Source organism: Camponotus floridanus, unplaced genomic scaffold (genome assembly GCF_003227725.1).
Source record: "Camponotus floridanus strain SB8 unplaced genomic scaffold, Cflo_v7.5 scaffold11, whole genome shotgun sequence".
Classification (NCBI taxonomy): Eukaryota; Metazoa; Arthropoda; class Insecta; order Hymenoptera; family Formicidae; genus Camponotus; species Camponotus floridanus.
The window spans coordinates 3062735-3075493 of record NW_020229226.1 but is presented as its reverse complement, the minus strand read 5'-3'; the positions used below and the strand labels follow the sequence as shown (position 1 = coordinate 3075493).

General features: G+C 31.6%; 2 protein-coding genes across 3 annotated transcripts; one reads left to right on the top strand and one right to left on the bottom strand.

Annotated features, from left to right (window-relative positions):
* The first annotated feature begins 753 nt into the window (after window positions 1-753).
* On the top strand, window positions 754-9293 carry LOC105255573 (homeobox protein MSH-D). Of its 2 annotated transcripts, XM_020028894.2 has the most exons (6): window positions 754-1224; window positions 1559-1753; window positions 2178-2300; window positions 6726-6946; window positions 8653-8789; window positions 8996-9293. In XM_020028894.2, exons 2-6 carry the CDS (start codon window positions 1585-1587, stop codon window positions 9210-9212), a joined length of 867 nt encoding a protein of 288 aa, XP_019884453.1. In that variant the 5' UTR covers window positions 754-1224; window positions 1559-1584; the 3' UTR covers window positions 9213-9293. The 2 variants fall into 2 exon arrangements, with proteins under 2 accessions (XP_019884453.1, XP_011263218.1); XM_011264916.3 differs by having other exon boundaries at window positions 754-1753.
* A 418-nt stretch (window positions 9294-9711) lies between these two features.
* Window positions 9712-11506, bottom strand: LOC105255574 (cyclin-H). The gene is made up of 6 exons (XM_011264917.2): window positions 11253-11506; window positions 10796-11020; window positions 10546-10719; window positions 10257-10482; window positions 10059-10170; window positions 9712-9989 (listed from the first exon to the last, which is right to left on the bottom strand). Exons 1-6 carry the CDS (start codon window positions 11367-11369, stop codon window positions 9851-9853), a joined length of 993 nt encoding a protein of 330 aa, XP_011263219.1. The 5' UTR covers window positions 11370-11506; the 3' UTR covers window positions 9712-9850.
* Window positions 11507-12759: the final 1253 nt, after the last annotated feature.

Genomic DNA, 12759 nt, shown 5'->3' with positions numbered 1-12759 from the left:
CTGTAAATCAAATGAAATGATTCTCGATTTTGTTTCTGCTGAGATAACTATTTTATATATTAAAAAGCATTCTTTTAAAAAAAATTATACGGTTAATTTTTTATTTTTCATGAATTTTGTCATAGTTCTAAATTTATTTAAGAAATCGATTTGTGCAATAGATTGTACAAAGTTGGAAACAAATTTGCATAATTCATTTCTCATTAGCTTGTATAACATCAAGAAAAGTGGCTATTTTTACATTAAAACACCATGTATTTAGTGATGAAGATTGTGATCATAAGCTTATTCCAATAATAATCTCATTTAAATGATACAATTTATCTAAATTGTTCGCCGCAAGAGAAAAATTATCTAAATAACAATATAATGGAAATATCTAATAATAAATGAAGAGAGGAGCTTAGTTTTTTGTGTTAGACAATGTATTCAAAACGATCTTGTTATTATATATGATAATCTGTAAATACGTGTGTCATATAGAAGATATGTTTTTCGTTTAGCTACTGCCAAATGGTCACCGAAATAGCGATTCCTGTGGCATAAATATATTTTCAAATTGTCAAACAATGATGTAGTCATTAAATTGGATGATTATCTATTTCTAATATAAAATTATCAATACACATTTTTATATATAAATAATCATATTTCCACTATCTTAATCGCTCAAATAATTTTTACATAATAATAATAATAATATTTCTAAATATATTTTTTTAATTCAAATTTCTCTAATTTAAACATGTTATTTCTAAATTTTTATAGGTATAGATAATCAGAATCTCTCTCTATGATAACTTTATTAAATCATTAGCTTCATAACTGAATCAATTTCGCATCTGTTCCCTATCATGATTATTAAACGGCGTTCCGTGGCAGTGACAGAAATTTATGGTCACCTCATTACCACCGTTTAGTGGTAGCGTCTCGCACTACGAGATCATTAAAAGCTCCTTCCAGAGATGCATATGCTTGCCAAGATCCGCCCAGAAGTTCATACGATTGGTTGATCTCATGATGATGTTGAGAGCACGTGGCTTCAAGATACCGCCTCGAAGAACGAAGAATTTGACTTGAGTGCCAAAAAAATATTGTTGGACACCGTGAGTAACCCCGACAAAACAGTCGATGGTTTCGGCTCTAATCTCTTGAACAGATCAGGGGGTACCGATGTAACCAGCCTTATTCGTTCAATTATGCTGATTCGTTCAATTATCAATGGTACTCTTTTTTCATATTTAATTTTTAATTCAAGTGCAGTGTATTATACATATAGTATAAATATAAATGCTACAGTGAGATATTAAAATCTTGTGATCACACTTTAGTGAAGTTTTATCGTTTATTAATTGATCTTTGGAGTATCGATCAGTGTAAACTGATCTTTCTTTTAAACGTGATGAATGAGAAGAGATCGAAGATTGACATGAAAGAAATTAAAAGTACATATAATCTTTGAAGAATTAATAACAATTAAAGAAAGAATCCAATGTACGCGGGTATTCATTTGAGAGTATCATCGATTTTTTTTATAAATGTGATTAAATATTTTAAGCATTGTTTTAACGAAACGAATTCAAGATGTCCGATGAACAGCTTAAAAAATCTGAATCGTCGAAGAAAGCAAATGATTCTGCGGAAAATTCGAGGATATGTTCTTTTAGTATCGAGAGATTATTAGCACCAAGCAAGAAAAATGAAGAAGAGAATAAGTTTGCAGAAATCGATTTGTCACTACTTTGCCAGGAAAGTGAGTAGTAATAAAAATACATTTTAATTATTATAATCGATTAGCTATTATTTGAATATAATTTGCTTTTACTTACTTTTCAGTCATTTTATTATTATTGAAATTATATCACTTTCTTATTTAATTTTGTGATTATAATTAATGTTAATTAATGATAATTAATAATCTACCAAATTCTGTGTTATTTTTTTGTGTTATATACTTTATATATAAAGAATTATTTTATATATGTATACACATAAAAAAGAAATACTATGTTAAATACTTTTTTGTTATATATTTTATTATTACGTAACGCGGAAGAATTTTCATCTAAAACTGCAACGTACATCCTCTTTCTATTCGGAAATAGTAATAAACTTTATAATCTTGATGTGGTATAATTTATATGATGAGAATTAAACAAAATAATTGCATTTGCCAGGTAATGAATCGGAGACGAGAATGCTTGTTGCACCCGATTCATCCATGTCAATGGCGGAAGAAATTGAGCTTGACGATACCGACATGGTGTGCTCGACATCTCCCGAGCCAGAGATGTATTATGGTAAGTTTCATTAGTATTATTACACATTATTACACTTTCAAATAGTCGCATTAATATTTGCGACGCAATATCTTTTTGAATGAACGTTTTCTCGGCACTTTAATTAAAATTATATTTTTTAAAAACATACAAATGTTAGAAATGTATAGAAAGAGGCTTTTAAATAGACTGTTAATTAAAAAGAAATAATTACATCCTAATTAACATTTAATTATATAATTTTTATATAATTTTTATATTACAATTTGATAATCACAGAATTAGAGGATGAGGATATCTGTTTATATAATTTTCACAAAATATTGATTTATTTATCATGTGACACAAATATTTTTCAATAAAATCCTGCTTTAAAAATGTATACATATTTCTATATCATAATATTCAATAATTTTCCGTTATATAAATTTTTGCATAAATAAATTCGCTTAATTATGTGAACGCCAATGTCAAAGTTTGCACTTGACACAAGTGTGCAACACCTGTATTTGTTTTGTTAATCGCCTGATTAATAAAGACATTTTGAACGAAAACAGACAAAATAAAGATTTGAATATTTGATATTTTCATCGATAGCCATTAAAATTATTACAGCCGAGAATACTTTTCTTGAATCATTGTGGAAATACATATTTGTATATGCATATATCCTTTTTAAATTTATATATACATATATCCTTCAAATTAGATAATTAATAAAATTGTACTTGTCGATGGTAAATGCTTTTACTAAAATATTATAATATGTGTCGAAAAAAATTACTTATTATTAATTTAATTTTGATAATATGATTTGCCAATCTCCTATATAAATCTCATTCAAGAATTAAATCTGATATTTCAATAATTTTATTAAAAGAACAATTAAATTTGGAAAAACATAATTTATTCACATGTAATGTGTGTGTATGTGTGTGTATAATGATATAATTAGTAATTCATATTTGTCAGAGAGAGGCTATGATGTTAAAAAAAATGTTATCACACATTTAAAGAAATACAAATAAAGAATTCTTTTTTTAAATGGGATTTACATTTTGTTAGACAACAATTGTTTCTTTGTTTTTACATCAACATGAATAATAATTTTTTTTACAATATATTATGCGTAGAATCTGACGCTAGTAGAAAATAAAAGTTTCGTTAATAAATAAAAGCCTTGTTTCAACTAGTGATAACACAAGTGCGTATCTCTTCTTTTCTTATAAGATTTTCAAATATTACTTTTGAATCTATAGAGAATTATATTGTTCACACCGATATTGCATCGATTAGCCGGTAATATGAACACAGGTACCAAATAAACTGATTGTTATAAAATCCGTAAGACTCCTCGTAATAACGAATTCATAAGATCACGTGGAAAGGACGTCGCCTGTGAGTTTGATCCATTACTTCCTGCAGGCTCCACGCCCACTCAATGTTCTTGCTCTTCATCCACTATTTATCTGTCTCCTGCTAATTCTGCCATGGAAATCTGCAGCAACTCTTCTGCTTATAACAAAATGAAAAAAACGGGGTAAAACTTCTTTGAGAGTCTTCCGAAATGTTACTTGCAAAATAGAATGTACAGACATTTTACTAGAAATCATTGAGATGGTTTAACTTTTAAAATTAATTTAATGGTTTAAATTTAATTTAAAGATTTTAAATTTAATTGCAACATTTTATAAGAATCTTATAACTATGTTTTAATTAAAAAATTTTCCGAGTTTTTAAAATTTCAAAATCTAAATTTTGAAAGCTCAAAGTTGAAACATCGTTACAAGATTCCTATAAGATGTTATGATTAATTTGATATTATTTTTCATCATTTATTATGCATCACTATAATTTGCTTGGCACATTGCAAATCATTCACGTAAAATTATTTCCGAGAATAATTACTGTCAAAGAATTGCTGGAGGTAATACTGTCTCTAAAGTATTTCAGTCATCGTCTGACGCGACATAATGGAAGACGACCTGGCTTATGTTTTTACGGATAATTAATATAAGAGTCGAGCGACTCAATTTTGTGGCATCTCGCACACCCTCGAGGGCCTCAACGACTAATTTTCATCCGAAGGCATGTAACTTACGGCGTCATGATTTATACACCGTAATGGCCGACGCGATAAATTCGAGATCTAAGGAAAGGACAATTCTCGTTTGCGTCGTATGTTGGAGGCTGAGATATGTGGGACGTCGCGTCCAACTACAAAGCCGTCAACGCGACACGTAAATCTTTGGGAGAGAACATAAGACATAAGGAAGAAGAGACGACGCGAGAAAAAAGCGCTTCTTTTTGAACCAACCCATTATGATTTTGAATAATAATTTTGTATCCATATGTGACATTTTTTCTATATAATTTTACTCTGGACTATCCCTTGCCGAGATATTAATAACGTCAAGAAAAACGTTGGGAAAAACTGAAATTATGAGTATTTAAACTTCTTTTAAACGATATAGATTATGAATGTAATATTTTTCTTTTAAATTTTTTAAATAAGTGTGTTATTTGAATACTAAGATCTTTATTAGCAACAGAGGATCTATTCGTAGATCCATCGTCAAGATAAATTTGCCAATCGTTGCGAGTCGCATGCAAATTAATTATCTTTACAGTTGATCGCCAGCATGAAATGACCGGCGATGTCAGACGAAGATTTGGCTTTATCGCGTCTCTCCGCGTGCTTTTAGGCTATTCGTCACCGAATAATTAGGAGACAAGTTCGCTGTGGCTCGCAGCAATTAGGTAAACTAGAAGGCGTGGTATTCTATTTCCGCAACGTCCAACGTGCCTCTGTCCCTCGAGTTTGGCTCCCCTTCATCCTCTTGTCGTCGGTTCCTTTTTGCGGTTGCTTCCTCTGCATCAATCCTTTCTTGCTCCTTTCCAGAGCTCGTTCGTCAATGCAACCGAGTCAGAAACTCGACGACAAATGAGCCATGCGAGACTCACCCCTTGTAGACTCTTTTCTTCTCCTTCTTTCGGCGTGCTTCCGGTTATAAGCAGGTTGTGGTGATCTTATGCACATCGCATGTTGACAAACAAAATTTAAAATTTAAAATGTTTTTAATTTCGAAATTTATATATTAATAATAATGAACAATCTTTTGCAATACATCATTTAATCTTATTCGTTATTTAATTTAATTTTATTGTATTCTTTTTTTTAAGTGAATATTTAATTTAGGTTCTCAATGATCAATGATATGGTATATCAATGATAAATTTTTAATACTTGAAAAAGATATTGTTGTAGGTGTTTTTAGATTTAAAAAAACAATTGAAATATTTTCATAATATATTGACACTGAGCGTAAATCTCAGTCATATCATATCATATTCAACTACTCATTTGAAAGATATACGACAGATGCGAAATATTAACGCTGTCTCAACATCTGACATGGTCTTTTAAAAGTGCGAAACGTGGAGGGCTGCATCGAAGTGAATTACAGATGGTACAGTTTTAGCCGCTAGAACTTTGGCGAGAAAATGCGAGAAACGAGACAAATATATCGTCATCTGACAATCAGTATCCAGTAAATGGCATTTTTCGAGATGAGTTCGCTGTAAATAATTTTTTCGACATATTTATTATATTTTTGATTCTATTTTTAATTTTACACATCTTTTGATTTATTGATATTAAAAACTATTTAACGAATTATTCGAGAAATATTATAATTATATATAATAACTGTAATATAGTGTTTTTCAGCGTTAGTCGTACGTGTGAAAGCTCGTTCGGCGATGCCACGCTTTTTCGTCAGATGACGAATGGGCAGATAATTAGAAGATGATCCTCCGACGTCTTAAGAGAGCGCGTTCTTGTTACAACCGCCTAAAAGCGAGCCCGAAGACATTCTTCATGACACGCGGCGTGATGTCGTGTACAACCGTGCTTGTAAGCCGGGATAAATATAAATATAAACAAGTTTGACGGACAAAAAATCCTGAGATTGATGAGGAAGAGGATTCCACGGTGATAATTGGAGCCCCCTCGTACTTAGCGGCAGGATCTGATCTCTTGAATGATCTCCGGCGCGTTAACTTCGTTCAAAAACGATTAAAAGAATAAAATATGGTGCCCTGAAACGAAAGCAACGGGTTTTGAGTGAATAACGACGCGATTTCGGTTGTTCGCATCAGTTAAACCACGCTGGCCGTGATACTTTCTCGTTTCCATGTCCAGCGACTTGCGCTTTATAATTTGCAGTTACTCAATCAGGCCGTGTTTGACAGCTTACTTTCGATATACCGGTTCGAGCATCAAAAAGCATTTACGTATTCGATGATTAAGGCAGATTTGCGTTTTTCACTGCATCATTATATCGTTAATACATGCGATTGCGATGTAACTTATAGAGTATATTTCAGAAGTTTTTTTTAGATGTTTGGTTGCTCATCGCTTTAAAATATGGGATATTGTTGCAGAAGCGTGCACCAGCAGTAGTGGTGCGAATTCGACCACGGACAGAGATACTCAAGAAAAGACCGCCGCCGCTATTAGTGACGACGAAAGGAAGAAAAGGCCACGCACGGCATTCACCGCTGCACAAATTAAATCTTTGGAGGCGGAATTTGAAAGGAACAAGTACTTGAGCGTGGCAAAGCGGCTGCAACTGAGCAAAAACTTGAAGCTTACGGAAACGCAAGTAAATGTCTTGTCAATAATGTTGATATATAAATTAATCCCTCTTTTTAAGAGTCTATATTTATTTCATTTCGACTTAATAATAAGTGACAGCTGTGTCTATTTTATTCCTAAAGACGCTGGTAATCATTCTAACGTATTCCAATATTAAGTTCTACGCCATAAACATGTATAATTGGAAAAGAACACGGAAGATTGGGACGGATGTATTCAGACATAGGATATTGCATTCGATAAATCGCGATAATGTCTTCTGCTTCCGTAAATCTTTTTCAACACCTGAAGCAGTTTAAGTTCTTGTATTCCGAGTTCCTTAAAATCAACTGACTCTAAATTATGGGCCCATGGAGCACCATATGTGCAGGCGCCAGATCGTGGCGCCAGGGGGAGGATTGTCCTTTAAAACCAATTAGCACTTGTTCACCCTTCCTTCTCGCGAACTATTATGGAAAGAAATTTTTTGTTAAGCACTTAATCTCTTCAGAAGTAGTTTTTTACACACTCAACGAAATCAGAGAAGTCAGCTGTATAATTTTAAAAAACGGAAAATTTCACGCAAATATTTCATTGAAATTTGGAGTTCTATGTGCGTTTGAAATTACCAGCATAATAATTAGAGTTAGATAAATATGACAGTTTAATTTCATAAAATGTATTTGAAACAATTTTTACATCATTACTGAAATCTCACTTTAGTTCCAGCACCGAGCATAATCTCGCCGCGAGTCTTCCACGAGCGTTATCTTCTAATATTAACCGGTCCCGCTACAATTCTCCGACATGACGATTCCTCCACAAAATGCGTGGAGTGCCTAAGTCAGTTGCATAAGTCTCGGTCGTGCACTTGGTTGGGCGTGCGCTTGATACTCGCCTGTGCTCTAAACTAATTAATTTACGGCGAGCACCCAGAATATTCGCCATCACGCAGATTGCGCCATGCCATCATCGCCGGTCGGTCGCTTGCCGGCAATAATTGCCAGCGTCGGTCGAAATATCGCGAACGAGCCGGATAATTATCTCCGCGATCGCAGTCGAAAGGGAGAACGATCGGGACGACGGGACCAGAGGCAAGAGGGGAGACGCGTCGTGCCGTAGACATAACTGTCACAATATTTCTCGGAGTTAACGAGCCGGTTCGGGAGGGCTCCCTTTTCTCCCCTTCTCGCAGGCTATCTCGTATGTTCCGTTGTCGCGAGGTTTGCATCCGCCGCGGAACGAAATGTACCGAACGACGGCTGCTGCGCGCCGTCGAGGCGACGAACCGGAGAGGCGTCGATTTTTTAATTAGAATGCATGGCTGGCCGTATGTCTGCGAGCCGCTTTTACCATGAACCAAGAGAGTTCGTCGTTTTTCTTTGGGAAATTTCGATCCGCATAAAGAATGATTATTTTTCTCTACAATATATCCATTTACTGTTCACTGAGATTGGAAATTATTATTATATTAATATTATTAAAAGATATTGTATTGACAATTTTATGCTCAAATAAATCTAGTAGTATAAAGTAATCAATTACATTTCTGAATAATATTATATTGATAAATATTTATGAATTAACATATATTTGTATCATTGAATCATTATTAGATCTTTAATAATATAAACTTGAATATCAATCTTTGATCTAATCTAAAGACTTTGATTAATTGATAAGTTCCTAATTGATATATTATCGTGTGTAAATGTTGATTCGATATTTTCGCAGATAAAGATATGGTTTCAAAATAGACGGACCAAATGGAAAAGAAAGTACACTAATGATGTTGAATTATTGGCTCAACAATATTACTCGAGTCTAGGAATTCCAGCGCCACGACCTATTTTCGTTGGTGATCGCTTATGGTATAAATCTATCAGTATATCAAAAAATGTATTATTTTATTACTATTAAAAAGTCTTCTTCCTTCTATAGAAAATGCATTATTTGTTATTTATCTCTGCGAAATTTCGTTGCTAGATATACTTGAAGCAAGACAGTTACCATGTTTTTTAATATTAATTTTATGCTCTTGTATCCATATATGGCTCTAATATATATCTTTCTATAGGTTCTTCAATTATCCGGGGCAACCACAACCGGGAGTATCATTGATTCCACAACATTTAACACCGTTACCTTTACCTCCTGCGTTACCCATTGTTCAACCATTGCCTAGCAATTTGTCAGTGAGACAACAAACGTCTATTTTTCATAATATACCGACTAATCATCTTGCGCACAATCTTATTCAAAGATTGGACTTCAGGCATCAGCACGATCCTTAGTTTCAGGTAAATAAATTGTCAGTGATAGATAATATAAAATGTTAACAATTAAATCATTTAACATGCAATATGATATTAAATTAATCAAAAATGAAGTGACTATTAGATTATAATTTGAGATCTATATGAATGTATTATGATTAATTTAAAAATAATACCCGCATATATGTATCTAATTAAACCGATCGTATCCCTTGATAGAATAAATATACTTATCGTGAAATTTTGCAAAGTTACGAGATATGAAATTTAAGGTAAAGGATAAGGTAAAGATTATATCAGAATAATCGTATGAAAATTGATATTTTTTTATATTAACGCATTTATATTAAAGAGAGAGATATAGAAAGAGAATACATATAAAATATATATAAAATAAATAATTATTTAAAATACTACAGTAGTTTTAAATTGAATACATGTGCGATATTTAGAACAAAATTTTTTTCAAAAGAAACAAATAATGTGATCATATTTACATTTTAGATTAAATGCTAATAAATAAGAGCATTATGTAAGATCCTATTTATTATTATCAAAAAAAAAACAAAACTATAAATTATTTGAAGAATATACATCACAATGTATATTCCTTTATGTAACAATGCAATTTCATATTATATAAAATGTACATGTCATCATAAAATAGGAGATAAGATTTTATTAACTCCTAATATTTTGTCGTCATAGGCCGCTTGATCCTGAATAATTTTTGCATATCTTTCATTATCCTGTAAATCTTCCTCGTCTAGCATTTCCTGCATTCTTTGCTTGTATCTAAAATTCCCCAATATTGCATAAACAATCTTCCTTAAAATATGATAATGAACATATAAATGCACTTACATTTCACTATCAGGATTATTTTCCTGATTTCTGCATTTATCCAGTTTTTTCTCCAAAGCTTTTATTACTTCTCGCGATGGTGGTTCGACACATTTAGCCATTGAACGTATTTCTATAAGAAGCAATTCATGAATGTGTAAAAAAACTTGTATCATAAAAGCATATACGAATTTGAATTGCAATATAAAATGAAATTACTTCGCACAGCTTCTATAATCCCTCCCAATTGTTCTCTTGAGAACAGTATGTCAGTAACATAATTATCTAGGTTTGCGGAAGCTCTGGATGCTGCATGCAAAGTCGCAGCCAATGCAACTTGACTTGGAGCATAAAGAAGAACACTGTCTGTGAGGAAAACTCTTTCTAAGAATTCATCTATATGTTGCCTTAATTTTTCAGGATTTTCCAAGGATGTATATCTTGTCTAGAAAGCATGCATAATATATTTATTTCTTTTTCATCAAATAAGAATAAAAAGAAATTGTACCTTTATATCAATCATTAATCCTTCCACAGGTCTAAAAGGATTATGAATTGTAAGATTATAATTCAAATGCTGCATAAGAAGCAATTCATTATTAAGTATTATATCAGATGCTTTATCTCTATCTCCTTTGATATTTGCTACAAATTGAGATATGGAGACATTAAACTCTTCGACCTAAAATCACAGAATTCATATAAGATTGAAATTACATATGTCATAGAAAATGATAAATATAAAACAGTATAATTACTTTGCATGCTAGATAAACGCAAGTAACCAGGATCTCTTTTGGATGATAATCCATGACACTGTTCTTAATATAAAATCTTTTAAAGTAATGTAAGGCAGTGGCTACAGTAGGGCGAGGCATTGATGGATTAAATCGACGACAGAAATCTCTCAATTGTAATTCATAGAAACGAAGTAATGTACGCTCCTCTGTATTTGAAAGAAAATGTTCCTCCTTTTGTTCCAGCTGTTATAACAAAACAACCATAATTACATCGTGCATAATAAATTTTTTATTTAACATATAAACATTTGATATTGCAACATTTATTTGCAATATTAAATATAATTATATATAATCTAATTCAATATATAACCTAGATTTTTGACGTTAGTATTTCATCACACAAATATGCATAGAAATGAAAAAAGTGATAATAAAAAAATTTAATGGTTGAATATATAAAAAATAGACCCACAGTCATGTTAGCTCCATGTTTTTCAATAAATTCAGCATTGGTCTTTTCCCTTAATATGGTCAAATCATTTTCATCGCTAAACATCCAAAACTTGTTCTGCGAGCTCTGCGGAAACATCTCGGTAATGCTTGATTAATAGAAAGAACAGATTTGTTTAATTATCGAAGTTCACGCAATGCGAAATTCAACTAAAATTATAAATTGTATCAGAGAAAAGAACGACAGACATAACACATGGCACAGCTTGTTTTCAGATCAGATGGTCCTGAAGACAGTACGCTCTCTGTGGAAATAAAAACGTAAACATGAACTACGAAGCGAAACTCCACGTTTTCAGTGGATAACATAGTGTGCACAATTTCTGGTTGTGTTCCGTGCTATGTGCACGAAATAACAACACTCGGTAACATAGTGCAGTACAGGAGTGCAGTGATGCAGGACACACTTAGGTGCGTATTAAATAAATTTTTTTATTAAATTTTTATCACAATAATTCAGTTGAAAAAATGAAGTATAATATAAAATATCCTTATTAATTTATCTCTATAATAGTATTCTCTATGTGTTTTTGTAAAATTAGTTTGGTAATTATAATTTTGTAATTATAATTATAATTTTGTATTTTGTAAAAATATTAGGTTAGATTATAAAGGAATCATTAATTATATTTAAGAAAAACGAAGAACCTTTGTAGCAAAAGAGAAGTTAATTATATAAACAAATTATTTAGTTTTTTTACTATTGTTAAATTGTCGAGCTATAGGTTTTCGTGATGATAGCTATTCACAAAGTAAGCACAATGAGATAGTCAGTCATTATCGCCGAAAAGAAGCAATAATACATTTCGATACTTTCGAGTATTGGTATAATATTTTTATAAGAATCGATTAATTTACAATTCAATTAATTTACAATTCAATTAATTTACAATTCAAAATACTTTTATAACTTAAAATACTTTTAACTGCGTACATATGTATATCGCAGTACGTGAAATATTTTCTCATGAATTTTCAATAACATTTTATTTGGCCTTCGGCTTTCGCAGCGCGGCTTTGGATATGTAAACAAACGCTACACTATTCCCACGGCCTTATTATTATTCGAACGGCGACATTCCAATAGTAAAGTAATGATAGAACGCTCCGTACATTATTGAATTCGTTTCCTAAACGCGATCGCGATTAGTATCAAAATCTAATTTGTCATGATTACTGTATATCGAGAGAGATCATATAAAATATCATTTCATAACTTTCGATCAGATAAAAATTATTTTTCTAATAATCTCTCACAGTCAAAAATATATTTTGTCTAATATTTTAATTATTTAAATGCAAGCATAAATTAATTATTAATTAAAGAATTGCAATATCACATTTTAATCTCTCGATTTTATTAACGTATGATTCATATTAATATATTATATTAACAGTAATGATAACATTGTCATAGTGACTTATGATTTTGATCTCGTGTCGAATGAATCGTTTTTCGAGTTGCTCTT